This window comes from Lepisma saccharinum, chromosome 12, assembly GCF_977018435.1.
Source record: "Lepisma saccharinum chromosome 12, izLepSacc3.1, whole genome shotgun sequence".
NCBI lineage: Eukaryota > Metazoa > Arthropoda > Insecta > Zygentoma > Lepismatidae > Lepisma > Lepisma saccharinum.
The window spans coordinates 58,018,825-58,042,928 of record NC_139240.1 but is presented as its reverse complement, the minus strand read 5'-3'; the positions used below and the strand labels follow the sequence as shown (position 1 = coordinate 58,042,928).

At 38.3% G+C, this 24,104-nt stretch overlaps 1 protein-coding gene across 4 annotated transcripts in view; it reads left to right on the top strand.

The window, feature by feature from the left end:
* The window catches only part of Idgf4 (Imaginal disc growth factor 4), a 136,062-nt gene extending 112,407 nt beyond the window's left edge, over positions 1-23,655 (top strand). For 2 of the 4 annotated variants that reach the window (XM_083132431.1, XM_083132430.1), the window contains exons 3-4: positions 16,723-16,830; positions 22,302-23,655. In XM_083132431.1, coding sequence (XP_082988557.1) covers positions 16,723-16,830; positions 22,302-23,446 — 1,253 coding nt within the window. In that variant the 3' untranslated portion in view covers positions 23,447-23,655. Of the gene's footprint in view, positions 1-1,166; positions 2,857-14,290; positions 14,413-16,722; positions 16,831-22,301 lie in introns of those variants that run through there. The other 2 variants (XM_083132432.1, XM_083132433.1) reach the window with 2 other exon arrangements.
* The last annotated feature ends 449 nt before the right edge of the window (positions 23,656-24,104 follow it).

The following is a 24,104-nucleotide window of genomic DNA, read 5'->3' as shown; positions in this document are numbered from 1 at the left end:
ATCAAATATAGTTAATTCGCTACGATTGGTGAAGAGTTCATTTTATCTTTCATAATGTACGTATTTTGATCATATTTGTTCATGTACTCGAAGTACTATAGTTCATACTGCAACAACTATATCAATTTTATAATTTTATAATATATATCGTTATGAAAATCAAAAATCAAGGGTTGAAATGTAATGTCACAAATCGAACATTTGTTATGCAAATATAACCATGTCTAAAATTATTATCTTGAATATTATGACAAGTTAATACATTTTTTTTACAAAGGTACATTTTAATTTCAAGAATGCTATTCAGAAAGACATTATAGAATAATAAGTTTCATATTTTAATTTTTGTGTTGACACATGCAATTTCCATTTTGAATGATAAATATGTATTACAATTCCGTGAAATATAGGTATAAACTTAATAATATAAGTTGCTAGATTAATTATGAAAGTAAATAATTATACAGTTAATTGGACACTCTAAATATAGTATATGTATTTCAGCTCGAATTTTGCATGATTAGGCTAGAAGAAAATAACATAGAAATGTGCTTAATCTTAGTAATTATTAAATATTTAAGTTAACAATTTTATGATTATGTATTTTACAGTGGAATACACAATTATTTTTCTGCAAATTATCCATGACCATTGTCATTAATTTTTTTATTGCATCTTACGTGTTTTTTTAAAAAATGATTTTTACTTTTGCTGGTGCAGTGATTATCAGCAGATTGAGTTTTTTTCAATGCGTAATACAAGGACCATAAACATGATGATGGACGATTTGCTTCGTAATACTTATGCATCTCACTGTACGTATATTTTGTATATACCTAGTGAGATACCAATTAGCTTCATTACTTTTGTTGTAAATGTATTATATTGTCAATCTCAGCTTTTGAAGTGGGAATTATTATGTTTGTTCGGATCTTGGAGATAGCTGGGGAATGCTTCTATGATTTGACATGGCGGACAGTCAGTCAGGTGACATACTTGCATTCCACCCTACTTCTAGCTCTGGCTAATCTAGAATTTCGCAATTAACCTGAATCCTGCAGATCATAGCCAGAATCTGATGTTAATGAAGCAGAAATTAATGTATTTCTAGTTCTTGATTGGTTAAGAATTAAATTGTCCGCTAATTCTTAGTTTGTTTCTTGCAGGCATTGCCAAATACACAATCAATGATATTCCTCCGAACCTGTGCACCCATTTGGTATATGCATTTGCTACTCTAGACATAAACACATTGGACTTAAAGACTAGTGATCCGTATTTGGACCTTGACTCAGGGTTAGGCTACTACAGGAAATTCACAGAGCTGAAGGCCTTAGATCCTAACCTGAAGACTCTGTTGTCCCTCGGAGGCGCTAACAGTGTCAAAGGTCTGTTCAAGAAGTTAGTAGGAGATCAGCAAAGGATTGTCCAGTTTTCAAAACAAGCGGCGCAGTTTTTGGAGACCTATGGCTTCGACGGGCTCGATGTTGACTGGGAATTCCCGACCAAAAGTGACCGCAAAGGGTTCGTGTATCTGGTGAAACAGTTGAAGAAAGTTTTTCTCAGTAAGGGACTCCTCGTAACGGCTGCTTTTGGAGGGACTGTCCGATCAGGCTATGACGTGCTGGCCCTCAAAGATTATCTGGACTTCTTCCACATCATGTCGTACGACTATCACGGCTCGTGGGAACCAACCAGGGCAGACCACCTCGCTCCTCTGTACAGGAGGCCTTCGGACTTCGGCAACTACAATGCCAACGCGACGGTGTACAACTACATTGCAGCCGGTGCACCACCGGACAAGCTTGTACTGGGAATACCAACTTACGGCCGTACGTGGAAGCTCACTGGAACGCAGACGGTACCTCCAGCTCCAGCAGACGGTACTGGAAGTCCTGGACAGTATCTACATGCCCGTGGAGTACTATCGTACTATGAGATCTGCGATAATGTCCTGAAGAGGGGGTGGACCAAGGTGGACGATCCTGAGCGTCTAATTGGCCCGCATGCCTACCAGCTTCCTCAGTGGGTTGGGTATGACGACCCCAATATGGCTAAGATAAAGGCTGAGTATGCTAAGATGCATGGCCTTGCTGGTATCATGTTCTGGGAGATTTCTTTGGATGACTTCAATGGTATTTGCAACCTTGGACAGTACCCGATTATCACCAAGGGTAAGGAGCCCCTTTGATAGACCATAGAATTGTACGCTGCAATATACGTAACTGTGACCAACTGTAATATGTAGCTCAATTCATTTTGTGTATGTAAGTTAGAAACCATGTACTTGTGTCATTTAATAACATAACCGAAAATTGGCCTATAACACGTGTTCTTTCTGCACATTGATAGTTCATGGAGTGAACGGCACGACTTCTTGACACATTGAAAGGTTCGAGAACAAAATTGGTTTGTGAAAAAATGCTGTGTTTTCCTACAATTACTTAAATTTGATTGATTGAATTAGGTTATTTCACTCCGCTTTTCTGCTCATATTAACTAATCGCGACGATGAGGATGAGTAATTATATGATGAAATTGATTGACACTCACACAGAACATTCGAACCCAGGACGCTTGGTATCACCTCGCCACTGTGGTCGATACGAAGTTTTCAAATCGTAAACTACTACCTACATTTGTATTGATATATTTACTTCCTGTTTTTATCGTTACATTTAGTAATTTATCCACCCCCTTTACACCTCCCCCAAAATTCAACGCTCCTTAAAAATTTTTCAGAAACGCCCAATTTATGGACATTTTATTTCCAAATTTACCCTTATATCCCTCCTAAATGCAAACACCATACCCCAGATGAAAAATTCTGTACAAGCCCCTGTTTATATTACTTCCAGTTACAATGCTTACTTGTAAAGTCTTGGGAAGTCACTGTTACAAGTAACCGTTGAACAATTGACTCCATGTCTCAGGGCTCCGCCCACCTAGAAGCATAGTCTAAACTGCTATAGACGGACAGGCCCCTAGCCAGAATTTTATTTCGGGGTGGGGCTCATCCCTTACCAGCAGCCACCATCAGAAGGCGAAAAAGTGGGGTGGGGTGTATGAGCCCTGAAGATGAATTTCTCAGTGTATTACAACTTATAGCACAAGATGAGTAATCCTGCTATTACCACTAGACACTATTTAAATTTGATATCTGTAGGATTTCGGTGGGCTTCACCTTCTGCGTCCTCTCCCTGGCTACATGTCTGTAGACGGACAATTACAAGGTAGCAATCTAGAAAAAAATGACTCCGGGTAGGGTATATATAGTTCTTTAACTAGCAGCAGAATGTCTTTTAAAAAAATGTCAATATTTGCGAAACTTTTACTTCACGTGCTTCGAAGTTGTAAGTCCACTTTATACACAGATAACCCAGCTAGGTTCCTTCGTACATTTTACTTTTTCCAGTGGTCAACAGATGGCACAATTCCTAGTCTCCCCTGACATCTTCTGGCGAAACCTGGAACTTTCATGCGAAGGCTCAGAAGTACAAACTAAACCTTTCCTCGTTTTCCATTTCATAATGACAAAACATACTAACAGATTGTAATATCAGCGTTGAAACTGAAATATCTCTCATAAGAGGGAACAACATTTGTTCCTAAAAATCAGATTAGGAAGTTATTGTATTCGGAGAATGCAGGAGCAGCAGCAGTGGCGGCTACTTACGTGCCAGGCCCCTTAGCCAAGCAGGGGCCAGGGGGGCTCAGCCCCCCCCCTCGTAACTGCCGTCAGCACCCCCTTGACATTAGGTAAAACTATGTCGTGTAATTTTTTGCAGTGAAGAGTGAAAAATGGAGACAGCTCACAACTTGAAGGATAAATCCACAGAACATGAACAGCGGCTATTACATTCGCTCATCTTGTTTATGAGCACAAGTCTAAGTAGCTGTAAATATTTAGAAGATTATCTAGACTTTGGAAGTTCTTTCATAGAGGGGAGCTTCTTTACCTGTACTCTCGCTGCCCCTGTCGCGAACTCCCATTTTAACAGAAATCTGTGACTGATGTCATCCACATTCCTTCCACATCTGCGTCATCTCCCAAGTTTTGGTAAGAAAGGAAAGATTCATTGCTTCGACCGGTGGTGAAATGTACTGTAGGCCACTGCGATTGAATATTGTGCATTTTGTGTGTGATATAAATATCTATCATCTACAGTAGTATGAAGTGGGATTTCAGTATCAGTCAATTAACACTTCAAGAGATGTTTCAAAAGATGTAGAAAAAGTAGTATTTATATGATATGTATACGTTTTATACACGCACACAATTTAGCTTCATTTAATACTGTTAATTTTTTGAAAAAATGGACATGGGTTTACAAAGCCGCCCCCCCTGATAACCTGTGAGCCCCCCCCCCTTCCACCCGAGATCAATTCTAGCTACGGGCCTGGATACCGTGCCATAGCACGTCTCTCGATTTGCTCAAATGAAAAGAAAAAGGGACAAATTTCATAGATTTAAGAAGTTCAGTAAAACCCTGAAGTGAAATGAAACTTCTCACGTTAAGAAGCTCAAAAATTTGCAGCGCGCTAAGTTTTTTCCGCACGCTTTTTAAGCTATTGGCTTCACAGCACGTTTTCGCCACCTCGCGGTGCGCCTGAATTCCCCTCGGTTCTTGAGGGGGAGGTAGCTATAATCAGCTCGGGAAAACCGTCTTCTTGCTACCCAGATCCACAGCACGGTAAGTGTTGTCATCTCAGTATAATAAGAAAGTTTGCGGATAGCTTCACAGATTTTGACACGAATTTTTTTTCGCGCAGTTCATTGTCAAGCAGTCATTGTGAAGGATCAGTTATGCTTTGTTATTTCAAGCAGTGGCGTACGGGAGGTTGTCTTTGAATAGCTTTTAAAATGAAGATTTAAAGCGGTGATTGCAAAATATTTTATAATTTATTTCGCCCCTACCTAGAAAGTAGTTATGTGACATCGACTTTAACAATTACAGCCCACTCTGAAAAAAAAATCCTGCATACGCAAGCGGCTCCAAGTGAGTGTGTATATGTGTGTGTGTGTGGGGGGGGGGGGGCGATAATTGTAAATGCAAGGAACAACATCTACCTGTATGACGCATCTTTGAAAAGTCACGAGCCACCGCTGAGGAGCAGGTTCAAATCAGTTTTTTTTTTTTACGTTTTTCGACAGTCAGGAGAGGCTAAAGCTGCGATGGTACCTTCAATGAAGGGTGCTTCCACTCACACCCTTATCTAATGGTAAAAATAATGAACTTTAATTAAATAAGGACTGTATCTAAGAAGGGGTGAAGGAAACTTGAACCCTATCTTGTCATTAAGTTTATTTCGATCAGATGTAATGAAATGTAAAATTCCATATCTACTACTACAGAACAATAACTAATCTGTTTAATCATAGATGGCACTTCGATCAAGGTATAATAATACGATGGAGGGATTTATCTTTCTTTGGTGCAATATGGCTTTTTAAACATGCGATTCATTAAATATTTCATTGTTTAAAATTGTTTTCGAAAATAATTTCACGCCATTTGTAAAGTGAACATAACTAGATATATATCTTACAAAACTGTAGAATTATTTGCATAATTATTGTACAGATTAACGAATATTTGTGCGCTAAGTACAAATGAGTGTTACATTTCTGTAGTTAATAGAATGGGAACGAAATAATAAAAATAATTTAGTAAACATTTCATGTGTGTGAGGAGAACGTACACTCATCTCACCTACTATTGTCGCATTTTGCTTCTACAGCATTATTGTCCAATGTCGGCCGAACTGCATCTTGGGCAAAAATGCTGTATAAATAAGAGAGTTGTTGCACTAATAAGTGAGGTGAGTGCACGTGTGTTTATATATATATTCATAGAAACGATTTTACTTTCTACGCTGTTTTTAAACACGCTTCCCTTGGTTGATTGCGAACAAATGAGTAGGCTAACATTTGAGTACATTTTTGAATCAAGTAACTGTATCTCTGTTACTTTTAAAAAAGTAATTTTCGGAACAGTCACATGACGATTAATTATCTCCACTTTTAGTCAGGGTTGATGAAGGTCCAGGAATTGTAAATAAATTCAATTCCGGTCCGGGAGAGAAAATCGGCAAGTGTAAATGGATTCTAGTTCGCAAAGAACCTTTTTTTTATGCTTAAAGTATTTCAATTCCGTCCAGGAACCTTTTTTCCGGATCGATTTAAATACGACCCCCAGGAACCTTTTTCCGGACCAATTTAAATCCGGTCCAAGTTCCGTATTGAGATGAAACAATACGCAACTTGGACCGAATTTAAATTGTGCGAGAAAAAAGGTTCGGGTGCTTTTGCGGAACCAAATAGAACTCATTAGAATCTATTCCCATGGATTCCTGAACCTTAACAACCCCGCTTTATGTTTTACGATGATTGTTTATTGTAGTAGTTATTATTTTGACACTAAGAATTTGTATTATTTGTAACTAATATGGTTTGTTTCTCCAACGGGGGTGACTTCATATTTTATGTAAGGTGCTAGTAGCCCAATTACTGACGTACCAATACCATCCTTGCGACATTGACAACTTTTCCACATGAACTCGTGCTTTTCTAAAGTTATGTATGCGAGATATAATCTAGAAAATCGTTTAAGTGTTACATTAAGAAACATAGCACATTAGACAGAGTACATTTCTTAACCTTTAGAAATTATTTATTTATTTGTGCATTATTTCTCTCCTGTTTAGGGTATGCGAACCTCAAAGGTATTTGCAGTGGGCTGGGGTTGCTTACGAAACATTTCTAAAGACGAAGCTCTATAGCCGTGAAGTGTGCTATTAATTTGAAGTGCTTAGCGAATGTGACGTCACTTTTAAGTTAACCAATGCTCGTCTATCTTGAAATATTAGCGTCCCCAAAACTCTTTCAGCATCTACTTTGTCCACAAACGCTTATTGGAATGTAACGATTCCTTCAAGGTTCCCAAACGTAGATGGCAGCACATTCGGTCGATTCGTGGAACTTAGAACCTTTGAAAACAAGCTTCTCATTAACAGACTCATTAACATTCTTTAACTTCAGGAAGTCTATGAACTTTTTCCTGACTTTCCAAGAACATCATGTGCTGGAAGTTTCCACTTTTTGTGTTTGTACTGCCATAACGACCATAGATATTCATAGATCACAATGACATTAATATAAAAAGGACCTTTACTTTGTGTAAAAGGACAATTTTTTTAACTCCATCGTATAAACGGCCATGTGATGCGATTAAATGCATAAATTGAACTCATTATATGAGGTTATTTCAAAGAAACCAACATTACACGTTTAATGGTGTCCCATTGAATCACTGGTGTATCAAGCTTGATTTAATTCGTTTCTATATATACAGAGAGACATCAAACAATGTATTTTTCACTTGTCAATATATTTGCTGCAGTAAAATGCATCATCAAAGTGTCCTTTGATGTATTTTAAATTCTGAGTGAGAGTTCAAGGACTAGATCTAGTTTGGTGATTTATTTTACGTCGCTTTTCTGCCACTTTGGCTAATCGCGAAGAAGAAAATAAATGTTGATGAAATAGATGGACAATCACAAACTTATATGAACAGGTCATAACACAAGATGTGACGCCAGAGCGTCGTTTGTCTGCAACAATGTCTACCCCTTACTCTCCCCGCAACGGTTACAAATGTAATAAATGAACCAGTTCGAACATGAGTGAAAATTAATATCCAGTTCTTATCTTTGTGCCATGCTCGCATGGGCGTAACTACTGACCTAACGTTCGTGGGGGATTGGTGGGGGGGGGGGGGCCAGAATCAAAAAGTTTTCTATCTCATAAAAATAGCGCCCAGGACTGTTTTGCTAAGTTTGCGAGATCATAAAAATTACTCATTATTTTGCTTTCATATCCTAGGAGGTTAGCGAAAGTATCATTAACTTGAAAATTTTAATAAACCTGTAATTTGGGGGTGGTGGAGCAAGTGCCACGTCGCGTTACGCTTATGTATGCTCATTACTAGGGATTTTGAAGCAAATGCATATTTTTTTTGGTAAAGGAAGAAACGTTGCATAAGTAGATAGGAACGTGTTTTACACGTAACTGAATAAATTGGGATTCCTTTGTTAGGGCATATGCATTTTTCTACATTCTGGTGAAAGAAGGGGCATTTGCATGCAAATGTAACCCTTTGAAGGAGAGAGGTTCCCGACTCTCGTCTCATTGTCTTCAGCGTAATTCTGAATGACTGTTTTTGAAGAAACAAAGATATTGTTGATACAAGCTGTTGTGTAACAATTCAGCTCAAATAATGTGATTTCCCACTATCAGTAAATACATTGTCGCCAGACGGATTATTGTTAATAAAACAAAGGGTACAAAGTTTTGTGCTCTGTATCGGACATTTCGTCAGGGAAGCAATTTGCACTCCATGGAATTGAATGTGACTTAACAGCAAGTGATATTGTTCATTTCAAGTACACTCCTCTTGTGTCGGTGGAAGTCGAAGAGAAGTTTTTCCATGTACAAGGAAGGTTCTCTTGTTCGACAACCATTTACTTTTGAAAATATGCATATGATTTTCGTTGTGTACTGCAACTCGGTACTTAAAGTGTAAAAGATGACAAAAAGTGAACTTGATTACTTGTACAGTGGGATCCATGAGTATTACCGTGCAAATTGTCCATGACTATTTTCCATTAATTTTTGCTTACATCCTGTGTGTTTTTAAGCGATGGATTCTTTTGTATGCTGGTCCAGAAGTTGTCAACAGCTTGTTTTGAGTGTTCTTTTAATTCGTAAAGTTCTTATTTCGTCAAATAAAGTGCACGAACATGGTGATGGACGATTTGCACGGCAATACTCATGGATCCCACTGTACTACCATAAGCAATGAACACGTGATAGATGCTGTAACGTTAATGTGTAATTTGAATTTCTCCCTTCGTAGTTTATCAATTTGTTTTATAGGGCATTTTCTTGGATGTATTAGGTCATAAATGTATTTTTTTAAAGGTCATTTTTTGACAATTTTAAGGTCATCAAAATCCTAGCCCTACATTACTATAGCTCTCGCCACGAAAACAGTCCAGGCAAGGTCTTGCCCTTGCCCCTCCACACCCCTGCCCCCCAGGGTTGCCACACTTCTTCTAAGCTGCTCAGTCGACACTTCGCGCGTTGTACACTTCGCAACATCTTATTTGACCGCCCTGAAAAATTTCAAAGTCCGGAATTCGCAGATACTATCGACGAATCCAGAAAGGAGGATAACAATAGACGGAACCGCAAACCAAAACCTTTAAACCTGGAGTTCTTTTACAGGCACGACTTGGCGAGGCAACGGCTGCTGAATAAGTAGAAAAACTCTCCCCACTAACACCCCCAACTTAGCTTGGAACATATAAATTCATTCTTCATAGGTATACCCCTAGAACCCACACCAAAACCTACCCCAACCCATCCCGACCAGAAGTAACCCGCTGTGGTAAACAATCTGGTACCCACAACCATCAAAACCCATTAAAATGAAACCATAATACAAACTCCACTGACACTGTAGTGCCCAGGTTTTCCCCCCTCCTTCGGGGGGTTTTTCCTGGGGTAAATAATGTAAAAGTATACCCGCACACGTATGTTGCGTTTAATTATATTTGGAGGTTTTTACTGCCAATTTATGCATGCGGCAGGTTTTTTCCTCTGTCACGGAAAAAGCTCTTTGTATCTTTCCTCTCTTCTTTCTTCGCCTTCACTTTCGCCTTCTAGTTATACTTCCGGTAAGTGCCACACCAGGCAGACACCGTTTGATAAATACACAACTAGGTGTGCTTTCTTAGGTATTCCCTAACAAGCATGCTATGGAGGGCCCCGAGGGGGAAGGGAACTCACTCAGAGAACCCTGAACCTTAGGGGGACGCATACAAGACGAGCGTAGCTGCAGACCTGTGCTGAGCCCCACTCACCCCGGCGTGTCCTTTGGGGGCCGGGAAAACTTAAAAATTTCTGATTTCTGATTTCTGGCAGCATAGCGCTTCAGAGCCAACTAAGGGTAGCCAACTTTGCAACATTTCTTCTTCCTGAATGAAAACGCTCTTGTGATTTCTTTTTTCATTCTTTCACATTCCATAAAGTAAAGATACCCTAAAGCAGTAATAAAATATATCAGTAGACAAAAAAATGTTAAGTAGAAATACGAATGTTGAAAATATTTCAAGATTCTTCGTTCTGAATTTGAAAATAGGAAAATGTATGTGCATTGTGAAACACTGAACAGGTTCTCATCCACCTGGAACATTTGAATGCAAAAAGGCAAATTCATGATGATTTTTTGCGAAATGTTTAGTAAAGATACCTTGCACAACACCAAACGATTCTGCAAAGTGTGTCTTTTCCTTGGTTCTCGGCGAAAAATGGTTCGAAACTCCGGCACAATGTTGCTTCAACTGAGATTAACGTGTTTTACTGAGATTTCTGTTAGCAATCTGCTAGAGTAGTTGGGTAGATGACAGCAATTTCGCTTTTTTTTTACTGTTTACGTCAAGATCGAAACATCGTAGGTTCAAATCCCACCCTTTCCTTATTATTTTTTCCTTTTTATTTACCGAGTAGGAAGTGTTCTAATAACGTAATATAATATTATATGATATTACTGTAAATATTTATGCGATGCATGCTCAGTGGCGGCGATTGGGTATCAAAACTGTTGGAGCAAGGTGAGGGAGAAGGAGGGCAAGGACAGTTTCTTTCCCTTGGTAGATAATGTTTAGCATAGTGCTGGGTCATCTGCCCCTCCACACTCCATAAATGTCGCCACTGGGCATGCTTCAAGTAATGCTTCTACTAATGTTTTTAATCTTTCAGTGATTGGCAGGATTTTAGGAAATACTTTTCCTTTCATTCAGCTGTTATAAGTTAACACATATTAAGAACTTACATGTCAACTTTCTGCATCCAAAAATACTGGACATAAATCCCATAAATTTCAACGGAAATATCCAAGAAACGTAGATAAGCATTCTCGTCCAAAGCCGTTTACTTCCCGATAAAGATTTTGCAAAGAAGTAGGTTTGAACCTATGACCTTCCATTCCATAAGCAAACGATCCCCGTACACCACACGGTTCACGTTATTTTATGCGCTCGGTTCGGATTCCACTTTAAACTGTAGGTCCAGTCCCGATTAGCCTTACTATGCATAAAGTTGACTTAAAACACCAAATCAACCAATTCATCTCCTTCTATGATACTGTAGTCGGCCAGCATCCGAAAATACAGTTCTGCTTCGCGTACACCAGAGTATAATTGCATTTAATATTGTGACTAATTTTACTTTAAAACTACAGATTAATTCGATAATAGTGTCCAGAAAAAGAACCTCAAAGTACATCTTCACACAAAGTATTTTAATCCATTGCCAAACATTTCAGTTAAGAATAATATTATGCTTTTCCATTGACCGTATTTTCGATTCATGGTGAATTTGCTAAAAGGACCGTGTCAAGAAATCTAAATATGTAAGTTTTACTAGTAAATGCATTTAAAATGCACGAAACAACAGGGGAGGAGAAAAATAAACCTCAGAAAATAAGTAAAAATGCAACAAAAACTGTTAAAAATACTGACAAATAAACTAAAAGCCAAAAAAGGCCGAAAAATGTAAAATAGAAAGTGTTTTCCGGCTCTAACTGAAGGGAAACGGACATGATATCAGGTTTAGCATTGTTTTTAAGGGTCAGAAAAAACTTTGATTTTTCATCAACTTCCGGACCCTAATTAGTAATTATGACCATTGAAAATGTTGGAGGTAGCTTACTTAAAATTTTCTTGCTGAGGGATCGTATCGTCCCAAATCTCCACTTCATAATATAGAAAAACATCAAGTTCATATTTCGAAAATGACTTGGAGTTTTCCACCACGAAAATATGTTTTTCATAGTTTGAAGTTAGTTAGTATTATCTTTCAAGGTTTCCATTGTTTTAATTTCACACATATTTTATATTTCATACGTTGCTCTCTCTTTTCATACAGTCTTTGGAAAAAAACTGAAGTTTCTTGTCAAACGGGGTCTGGTTCAAATGACTCCTTTTCGCTTCCTGTTCGTACTTTAAACAAACAACAAAATACTTCTCAAAACACGGAAATTTTACACAATTTACAAAATTTGACAAAACGACAATAGATATGTTCATCATTTTTCCCTTTCAGCGTTTCTCGATTTTATCTGAATTCGTTCCCTCATGAAAATTGCCATGAGGAAATAATAGATATGACATTATGTGTGAATTGGTTTCTTCAAACTGGTAGCAAATTTTAACACGAGCTACGTGGAGAAGAGGTAGCGTGCTTGATTCTTACGAGGGAGGTCGTAGGTTCGATTCTCCACCTAGGCAGGATTTTTTTCAGGAGTATATCGTTGGGTATAAAGTTTATCCACCGTGCTAAGAAGTTAACATTGGTCTCTGTATTTCACGAGAGGAAAGGAAATAATAAGAGAAAGTTATTTCAATGATAGGAGGAAGTCACAGGCCACGTGGAATGCGCAGAATCAAGTTACGTAGAGCTAAGTCTGTAATGGTGGTTTCGAATATTGCAAAGTTAGTGGGGAAAGTTGGTTATATCTGATACTCGTACTTTCTGTTCAAAGAAGACAAATATTTTAGATACAAAGCAGTGAGGAATTAACGATCATTATGAGGTTTTGAATTTTTTGTTTGTCACTCACTATATAAATACTTATTAATAGTTTCTTATCGAATCGGCCTCCGTCGCAATAACAATTAATTTATGTTAATTAGTATTGACAACAGTCATTACGAAGGAACGGACATAAAATTACCAATCTTACCAATTTGAACTCATTAAACGCTCTCCTTCGTTACAGTACTGCACTACATCACTACTTAACATAACTGTATATCTTTCTTTAGTATATCGAAATCAAATAATCAATATTTTAGGTGTCAGTGAAGAACAAACAATACATAACTTAAATAACATTACATTTTGCATCCTGAATACATATATGTGATTTGTGAATTAATCATGATGTGTGTTTAACACAACATATGAACAATAACTAAAAACAGAAAAGTTTTAACTTTAAATCCTGGAAATCTCCAACTACTAAGGGGAAATATGCACAGAAGGGACGTCCCTCAAGTGTGCATCGGATTCATTTTTTTTAAATATTCTAATATCAACTGTATATGTTCAGCAAACAAAAAAAGAAAAAAAGAAAGAGGAGAGGGTGGGATTTGAACCCGCTACCTTTCACGCTTGATGAAAAATATGGATAACAGCGCCTAACCAACTGCTCTACGTTAACTTAATGATTTTATACCCTTAAAAACATGTTGACGTTTATGAAGACTCCCACCTTCCTGTGTTTGAAGCACATTTTCTCGACAAGTCGTGCAAAATATTTGTTTTTGAGAACTGTTCGATATTATGCAAGGTATTGTAAATAAAATGTCGCATAAACTCCTCACAAATTTGCTTCTTTCTGCACAACCGTGATGGCAATTTCCCCCAGGTGGAGAAAAACTCCATTCAGTGTTTCAAACCCCCCAAATTTCAAGTCGAGCAAGCAGAATCGTAAATATCGTTCAAGGTTCTTTTTCCAATTTATTATTTCTGTTTGATTGCGTATTATAATAGCGGTTTATAGTTTCTAAGTTCATGGAAAGTGTTAAATTGAAAACCTGTCACCGCAGCGTTTTTCGTCTAGTGGAAGGACTTACTCAAAGTTGGCTACTCTCACCTGGAGCTGAAGTGCAATGTTGCTAAGTTTACGATTTCGGGACTTAGAATTCTTTCGGGGCGGTCAAATAAGATGTTGCGGAGTGTACGTATGCGGTTGATTTCGACGGTTGAAATTGTTTGCTCACTGGCAACACTGTAGGTGGTTGGCGTGACCTTGACTGGACTACTTTTCGTGGCGAGAGCTTTAAGTAGTGCCAAGATAGTATTTCTTATTTTTCATTGATACAGAACAGCTAATTATTGAGATCTGTATCATACGAGACATTACAATGAAGGGCGCGGACTGGTGAGCCAGCGTCAACCAATCTCCAGTTATCTTCGATGAGGACTGAAAATTCCTCAAGTTCTGTGTCAGAACTAACTCTGGATTGAGTAAGTTTGTCCTTCTCTTCATACCTCCAAAACGCATGCCTCGATAATATTTTACACCTTCAACGTACTTGACTTCTCTTCATGAATAACTCATTAGCTTCAACAGAGCATCGAAATGAAGCTGTTTCAGGAATAGTACTTACGTCAAGGATGAAAATTGTTCCCGTTTAGCGTACTTAAATCTGTCAACAACTTCACAAAGCAGTTATAGGTGGCTCTGGTGTCTATTATTCAAATAGAGTGACAGCGTTGAGAAGATTATAGTGCACAGTGCGACTTGGAAACAGCGCATTTGTGGTGCCATTGAAGAACCGGTAAGTGTTTAATGATTTTCTTGGTTGTTAGGTATTACGGGCCTCCCCGATGTCGAAATGGTTACTTCGTCGCCTTGCAATCAAGAGGTCCCGGGTTCGATACATACCCAGTGGGGGCACATATTCTTTCGGATCCCACTTTAAACTGTAGTGCCAGTCCCGATTAGCTTACCTGTACATAAAGTGAACTTCAAACGAGCTTCAAAACAAATAAGTTTTACAATTATACCAGGGGTTCCCAAACTTTTTCGTTTCACGGCGCTCTAGTGTTTTAAGGTTTTTCCCCGGCGCCCAAGTCAGAATGTATGACTATCTAACACTTGTAATGCTCAGTTAGTGCGGTTAAGTTCTTGCCGTAAGTTAAAAAACATAAACATTTTATGTGTAAAAAGTACAAAACAAGCACAAAGGGGAAGGAAGAGTAAAGTGGCCACTTCAAGGTTTGACGAATTCTTATCATACCTTTTTCATCAGCAAAGTTATAGAAACATAGACCAATAGTAAGTATAATAACTTTACTTCCAATTTCTAATTTATTTTTTAAAATTCTTGTTGCTTAGAAATGCACACGTTACTTTTTTAAAAAAAAAAGTACGAAGTGGCCACTTTGGGTTGGGTAAAGTGGCCAGCCCCTTCCCATTTTACCTGCATAGGTAAATGAACAAATCACATTGATTCAGAGTGTATTTAATCAACACAAGCTGAAGTAATACACATTAAGAATAAGTATTATGTTTTTTAAGTATTATCTTAAGTATAAAACCTTTACAAGATAAAGTAAATAGTAATTCGTAATCAATAGTCTATCAATAAAGGATTAGGCGTAGGCCTATTTGCAAAATTAGCACTCAAACTCATCTTCTTCGTCACAACCGACGCACTCTTCATGTGCCCACTTCTTACATTTTAAACATCTAATTCATCCTTCATTGCCTTTCGAGTCTCTCTGTTTCGTGGCCACTTTGCCCGGAATGACGCCATTACAAAAACTGTGGTCTAACGTCTAACCTACATGACTTAGCGTTTTCAAACACAAACACATCATTTAAAAGGTTATTTCACACTGATCAAACAGCACAAGAGCATATAATTATAACACTATTATTTAGCTATAATCAACAATTTGTAGCACTTAGCTAAAATCAGACTTGCGAAAAAACATTAACTTAGAGCATCCGTGGCGACTGTTTCGCCCGGCTCCCGCGTGGCGGAAGCACTATACAGCGAAGAAAACTCACATGGCCACTTTGCCCGCACTGGCCACTTTACCCTTCCTTCCCCTATTTAGAATAATTGTCATTTCAGTTAAAATATTGGAACATTTCGCCGCCCTCCTGTAAGCCTGTGACGCTGCGGCGCACACTTTGGGAACCACTAAGTTATCGTATAAGTTTAGGTAATTTCACTATTTTAAGTCAACTTTATGCTCAGATAGACTAATCGGGACTTTGTCTACAGTTTAGAATGGGACCCGAACCTCTGTGCAATCGCCTCAATCACAAATCGGATTTCGGTACGCTTTGGTCAGAAAGCACAACCGTTAGCCACTACGATATGGAAAGGCCATACACATGAACACTTGTACTTCTTTTTAGAAAGTATATTAAGTTTTCATGTTCAGTAATGATTAGTAACGGTTGGGAGGAAAATATACTGGTGTAAAAATAACTGTGTAATCGTAAGAAACTAAAAAAAATGCAACTATTTGTCAAACAGTTTGAACATGTAATAATTCTCACGACATAATTAATTTTGATAAAGAATGAAATAAGATACACGAAAAGAAATATATGCTTTATTTTAATAAGAAAATAAGTAAAAATCACAGCTGTTAGACCAAACTTGTTCCTCTGAATAATACTGAGAACAATTTATAAATGTTTTTATAAAAAGCTTTACAATTTGAGATTTAAACGTTTTGTGATAGGTATTGTAATGTATCGCGATGTTTGAAACGACTGAAATAAAACTTTATAACAATCATATTTTATTTCGGTATGTGCTAATTCTGCATGCTACACCCTGATCATTCATTGTTGTCTGAGAATACTCTACACAAACGAATTCTTCCCTAATTTACCTCAATCTATACTTACATCAACTCTTCCTCAAGACATCACACCTTCAGCTGTGATTTCATTCTGGCCTCTTACCATTAGGCTTGCATACAAGCCTCTTGTAAGTTAAGTCTCCTTTTTACACATAGCGCCATATATTTTTCTTGTACGTATTATCATTTATTGTAATAATGTTATTAGTGAGAATGTGCTCAAGTTTTGCACTTCATGTTAATTATTTTTTTTATTACAGGGATGGCGTTATTAAAAATTCTCTTCCTTCTCGTTGCTGCATTTGCCACAGTTCCTGCTCAGAAGAAAGTTGTTTGTTTTTATGACAGTAAGGCGTACTGGAGAGATGGTAAGTTGTATTACTATTATTAATTATTTATTTATTTATTATTTAGCATGGTTGTTAAAGGTCCAGGAATTTTCAATAAATTCAACTCCGGTACAATACTCCCTGTGTATTGCTACCTCCATTTGGTGCAAGGTACATAAATCTTAATTTTAAACCTCAGCTAGAATATCTACAGGGTAGGATTCTTTGTAGACAACGAAACCAGACAGGATGCCTTCCAATGAAGACGTTTAAACGTAAATATTATTAGAACACAGGATACATGGAAGAGGAATATTTACATGATAAGCTATACTTCTGTAATTTTCATTCACAGTCATTTTCATCTCAATATGTTTTTATTATTTCTTTTCTCGATTTGAATATTCTTCTATATGGACTTCCTTCTTAATGGACGATCTGGATATCGACTTCCTTCTTAAGGTACAGTCTGGATCTGAACTTCCTTCTTAATGTACGATCTGGACTTTCTTCTTAGTGGACGATCTGGATCGGAACTTCCTTTTACGTAGATGGTTTGGATATGGACTTTCTTCTTAATTTCCTTCTATTTCCACCTTTTCTACGATTTGGGGATTACTTTATCCATCTTACAGCTTTTCCCCTTAGGCTTTGGGAATTAAACTATTTTCCTCCCCTGTGGCTGCGATTGGAACGCGCCAACAGTAAATATGTCCAACCTAGGGTGTACTTGGTGCCAAACGACTGACACGCGCATCCAAGTAGGTGCTACGGCTGAAACGCGCAACCAAAAGTGCTGTGGGGCGTCGACTGGAACGCGCCGCCACTGGGGTAAACAAAATTTCCACTATTAGAAAGGTAAATCAAATCAGACAAATTCAAGATCTGTTCAGACACAAATTTGTAGCAGTGCTTTGACTTCTTTAGTTTTCTGATGAATTTACATATGGTCACTAGTTTGATTTATCAAGTATATACATTAATTTATTTATTTTATATTTATTCTTTTTCTTCTTATAATATATTCTATTGTTTTTCATCTTTCCAATATGCTTTGTTCTTATTTAAAAAGTTATTCAGATATATTATGCTAATTCTTAATCTTGCACGCCTGGTGCTGCCATCTCTGTTCCTCTTTGGCAAACTATTTACATTACTTGGTCCTGTTGGGTAACAGTATGTAGCACCGTGCCATGATGGCACATTTTAGGGGATGTAGGGATAGCGCTCCACACATTCTCGATATAGGCTACTTTGGAGGTGATTCGATCAGCCCCACGCTCCAGCTGCCTTTAACCCCCAGGGTTGCACCCAGGTACCCATTGATTTGAGGCTGGGTGAGCCCCGTAGCTGCTTTATGCGGGAGAAGCCGGAGAAATTCCGAGCTTAGATCACCCACCCCGGGAATCGAAGCCAGGTCTTATTGAAATGAAACAATATGCAACTCAGCCGAATTTTTTAATTGTGCAAGAAACAAACAAACAAAGAGTTCCGGTACTCTAACGGAACCTAATAGAACCCATTAGATTTTATGGGGTCCTCGATCTTTAACAACCATGCTTTTTTAGTTTTCAACAGTATTAGTTAAGTCTAGGAGTATTTATATTTATTTTGCTCTCGGGATGAACACTCTTGACTTTTCCGTTTTTCCGTTGCTTCCAAAGATCAGTGGCGTTTGCCCTTTTCTACATTCTAGCCTGTTTACAATGTGTGTCCGGAAATTCAGATTATCCATACTAGCTGGATATCCACACTATTAAGATTATCCATTCTATCTGGATATCCAAACTATTAAGATTATCCATACTATCGGGATATCCAAACTATTAAGATTATCCATACTATCTGGATATCTAAACTATTAAGATTATCCATTCTATCTGGATATCCAAACTATTAAGATTATCCATGCTATCGGGATATCCAAACTATTAAGATTATCCATACTATCTGGATATCTAAACTATTAAGATTATCCATACTATCTGGATATCCAAATTATTAAGATTATCCATACTATCGGGATATCCAAACTATTAAGATTATCCATACTATCGGGATATCCAAACTATTAAGATTATCCATACTATCTGGATATCCAAACTATTAAGATTATCCATACTATCTGGATATCCAAAATTAAGATTATCCATACTATCTGGATATCCAAACTATTAAGATTATCAGTACTATCCGGATATCCAAACTCTTCGAATCATCCGTATATTCGAACTATCCTGATTATCTGGATAATAAGATACCCGCTCTATCCGCTACATCCGATAGATTGATTTGCTTTATTTTACTTCGCTTTTTGTGCCACTTTTGGCTAATTTTTCGAAGATGGGGATGAGATGATATGATGAAGTTGATAAATGGACACTCACAAACATCCATGTCTAGGCCGGGATTCGAACCCGGGACCCCTGGTGTCGTAGCGTAACTCCACCACGGGGGCTGGCCGCCACATCCGAAACGGATTACAGATACCTTGAAATCCGGATTGATGGAAATGTGGCACCTCTAATGAGTACTAGTCACAACATTGGCATATAAGCCAAATAAATGTAAGTAATGTTTTTTAAAATTTATTATCTTATTAACACTATACCCACATAATATATTTCTTCTTTTATTAGTTACGGATAGGTCACTGTAATGTCACTTGTCAACTAACAAACAGGTTCGATCCACATAATAAATATCCCACTGTACAGTCACAGACACTTTTGGGTTGTAACAGTTCCAATCGTTACAACCCAGAAGTGTCCGTGACTGTACCAGCACTTGGCATTATCTCAGTTCTCCAAGTTATGTACAGGGTGTCCCAATAAAATGTATACACATTTTGAATGATTATAGCGTCAGTGGTTATTAAAATAAAGTTAATTTTCAAAATTTAAAATAATTCACAGACATGAATAATTTTCTGTGTCAAACACCTACTTTCAAACTGAAGAAAGTTCTGGTCCAGGCACTGCTAGAAACGCGGAGGAATAGAATCGCAAATATCAAGAATAATTTCGTTCTGTATTGGACGCAATCTCGTTCAATAGCTACCTTCAATTCGTCGACTCTTGCCGATTTTCTCCTGAAACTTTATATTTTATGCATCCCTGCACAAGAACAGACTAGTGGCGTGAGGTCTGGTGAACGCAAAAGGTATTATTCTAAACCTCTTCATCCAATCCACCTGATCCAGCACATTTTTCCAAGTACCACTCACAAAACGATGAGGATCATATGCATTGAGCAAGGACTCTTCTTGGAATGTAACTCTTTCAAACCAATGCTTCAAAATGCAATGAACACTTGATTTTGATATTCCTGTTAACGTCTGTATGCATTTTTATGGGACACCCTGTATATATATTATATCCCTGGCATCTCTGGAGCAAGGCAGAGCGAAGCTGAGAAGACTGGTAACTTCCCCACCCTCCACGCAATCCCATTCGCTCTCACGTGTTCCTTGGTGGATACCTGGGACAGAGCATGTAGTAGTTTTCGAACAATCGATTGGCTCGATTGCTCAGTGAACAGACAAACAAATGGACCAATCCGGAAAATCTTCTAGAATTAAGTTTATTATTTTTGTATCTTTTCGTACACCACGGTCAGTGATGTGCCGTAATCTATAAGTTTACGTCTACATGCGTTGTCTACACGTAATCTACGCGTAGATTACATTGGCTTGTAATTTACATAGACTACGTAGACAATCTAAAGTGCATTAAAATTAATTTTCAAGAGTTTCATGAAAGTAAAGTGACATTTTCAACTATATTGGTTCCTAACGAAATTAAAAGAACCCTATTTAGAAAAGAATTTCTCTACTCTTCTATCATCAACTATGGAAGAAGATAAATAGTATGCAAAGAACAACAGATGGCAGTCGTGAGGCAAGAGTGGTCATTTTCCCTTAAAACACTAGAATATTTCCTATATTAGGTTTTTTCCTAGGTGAGAAATTCTTCGAATTTGGAAGAAAGAGTGGGAAAAGTTCTCCTCACACATCAGCAACTGATAAGCAGTATAATTTTATTTTAATTTCACGACGCACTTTGCTAAGTTATCACCTTTAGCCATTTTGTTTACATAGATTACGTAATCTACGTGTATAAAATAGTCTACGTGTAAAATGTAGACTATTGTTGTTTACGCATATCACTGACCATGGTACAAGTTTGTATATTTACTTCGATCTGAGATATCGAAGGTTAAACGTGTATCGATTCTTGATTTTGACGGTATCATTGCACCAAATATATAAATTCAGAACAAGATCATCTATATCATATTATATTAGTATTAAGCAGATCATCCTGCCTACTAATTTTTATACTTATATCTTTAGTAGTTTTCGAGAAGTTTATATTCTCTGTCCAGGAGTCTCCGGACAAGCGAATGAAATCTAGTCTTGTGCACGAGGAGGTCTTGTTTATCGCACACCGTATTCAACACTGTCGTCTACTGACATCAGCGCGGAATGCCTATGTTGTTGGTTTAGTTCTCTTTGTCTAAATACAGTGCAGTTTTTTTGGGCTTGCAAAAAGGCATTGTTTGTGCTAAGAGCTCTACACCAAAAATGCTTAACCTAACAACGAGACGTCATTAGACAACGGTGTGCGATAAGTGAGATCCTGCATCGAAGGTTTTAACTTGTTCTCGTCTTTATTTTTAGTGTGTTCTAAATTAACAATGAACCACACACATTTTTATGTATCCTTTAGTTGTACTTACATGCAGAGGCGTCTCGTGAACGCATGCGGTGCATGCGCGCATGCGTCAATTGTGGGAAAAAGGACAGCTTGCTCTGCGACGACATTCATGAGCATTTCTACATTCTAATTTCTTCATATAGGAGAAGTATTTATTTTACACGAGAGCGCTGAACTAAGCTTATATTACATTTCTTGGATCTGAAGTGACGCATGCATCAATTGTGGGAAAAGAATTATTACTTTCTTCCACTTCAGATCCAAGAAATGTAATATAAGCTTGTTGAGCGCTCTCGTCTAAAATAAATACTTCTCCTATATGAAGAAATAAGAATGTAGAAATGCTCATTAATGTCGTCCTTTTTCCCCACAATTGACGCATGCGCAGCATGCACCGCATGCGTTCACGAGACGCCTCTGCATATAAGTATGTAGCAAGTGCTAATTAACTAACTCTTTAGCCTTCTTAAACCCGAAGGTTTATGGCTGCAGCAACTCAAGCCTTCAATCTGTCCCTATCCTGGGCAAGATCAATCCAATCTTTTCCATCCTTACCGATTTCCTTTAGGTCCATCTCCACGTTATCCCACCATCTTGGCCTTCCTACTGGTCTCTTACCATCAGGTTTCCCAACAAGAATCCTGTAAATTCTTCTTTCCTCTCCCATTCGTGCCACGTGGGCTGCCCACCCGTCTTCTTGATTTAATTATTCTAATAATATCTGTACAGAAATGCAAATTCTGCAATTGTAATGTGGCGAAAGGAATAATGTATTTTCTCTATATTTTCTAGCTGCCATCAGAATGACCGCTCAGGACATAGAAGTCCCACTCTGCACTCACATAGTTTACGGGTACGCCATGTTGGATCCAAACAGTAATCGCATGATTGCTTCTGATGACTATCTAGATTTGGAATCTGGAAGGAACAACTACAAAGAATTCACCAATTTGAAGCGGATGAACCCAGCTCTGAAGGTTCTGCTGTCTGTTGGGGGTCCGTCAGAGTCCAAGAATAGGGACATTCGGGATAAGTACTTGGCTCTCCTGAGGGATTCTGGTAAGCGTTCAATCTTTGTGAACTCTGCTGAGTTCCTGGTGAAGAAGTATGGATTTGATGGGCTCGATCTTGCCTGGCCTTTCTTTGAGGATTACAAGAAGGAGCGTAGCACCGTTGGGGGCTGGTGGCACGGGTTCAGGAGGAAAGTAGGTGCCACTGAGAGTCGAAAAGATGAGCATGCAGAAGAGAATAGGGAGGGTTTCACATCCTTAGTGAGGGAATTGAGGATGGCATTTGGTCCAGGGAATCATATGCTGACGACATCTGTTCTCCCATTGGTTAACGGGAGCGTCTACCATGACGTCCGCGCTCTAACACCCTACCTCGACCAGATCCACCTCATGGCCTTCGACTACTGCTCTCCAGATCGGCAGAAAGAAGAGGCTGACTTTCCGGCGCCTCTGTACAAGCCTACAGGGCGAGAGGAAGCACCGAATGTTGACGCGACCGTTAGATCATGGCTGGAACAAGGTACCCAAGGCTCCAGGATAATCCTTGGAATTCCAGCGTTTGGAAGATCCTGGACTCTGTCTGGAGAAGAGAGCACACCACCGGCTGAAGCAAGTGGGCCGGGTGAACCAGGACCGTTCACCAAGAAACCAGGGCTTCTTTCCTACTACGAGATCTGTACGAATGTCACAACTCCTGGTGGGTTGAGGAACGTTAAGGATACATCGAAAAAGACGGGCCCGTACGCTTATAAGATTCCTCAGTGGGTGGGATATGAGGATGTTGACTCTGTGGAAACCAAGGCGCAGTATGTGAAGATCAAGGGGCTTGGTGGGGTCGCTTTCTATGACGTAAGCTTGGATGATTTCAGAGGCCTGTGTTCCGGCACTCGCTTCCCTTTGCTGAAAACTGCCAGAAGTCATCTTTGAGATACTTTCGTGTATTACGAATCTGTCCAAAACTCTGATATGTAATTGGCTGTGACATGTAACGAATTCTCTTTCGTCAAATGTATCATAATATAACACACAAAATAATTGAAATGATAAATGTATGTGCCGGATTCTGAAATAAGTGTTCCCTGTGTATTAACAATACATATTTAAAACTAAATAAACAAACATCAGTGGTGTATTAATTCGTTAGCATTATTATTATTTTTGTCGAAAGATTTTTTTCTATTTCAGTCTGTTGGACGTATGTTTTCCAAAATATTATTCACTTCCTGGGACAAATATACAGGAAGACATAGTGGTAACGATAATCAAGAGGTCCCGTGTTCGTATCCCACTTCAAACTGTAGGCCCACTCTCAATTAACCTATCTCAGCATAAACTGAACTTCAGAGAAACTTTTACTTTTTGGAAAATGTAGATATCAGTAGCATCCAATGATTTGTGACACGTGGTTGCATACACGCAAGATAAATTGGCTGATTTTGGAGGGCTTCTGGGGCTCATGAGCAAAACATTATTAAGAAAAGTTGTTCCCTTTGATGTCCCCTCCACACGGTTACAGTTTGTTCTTGTTGACATGTGTATGTGTGTGTAGCTAATTTAGACTGAATCTACAGTTTAAAGTGGGATC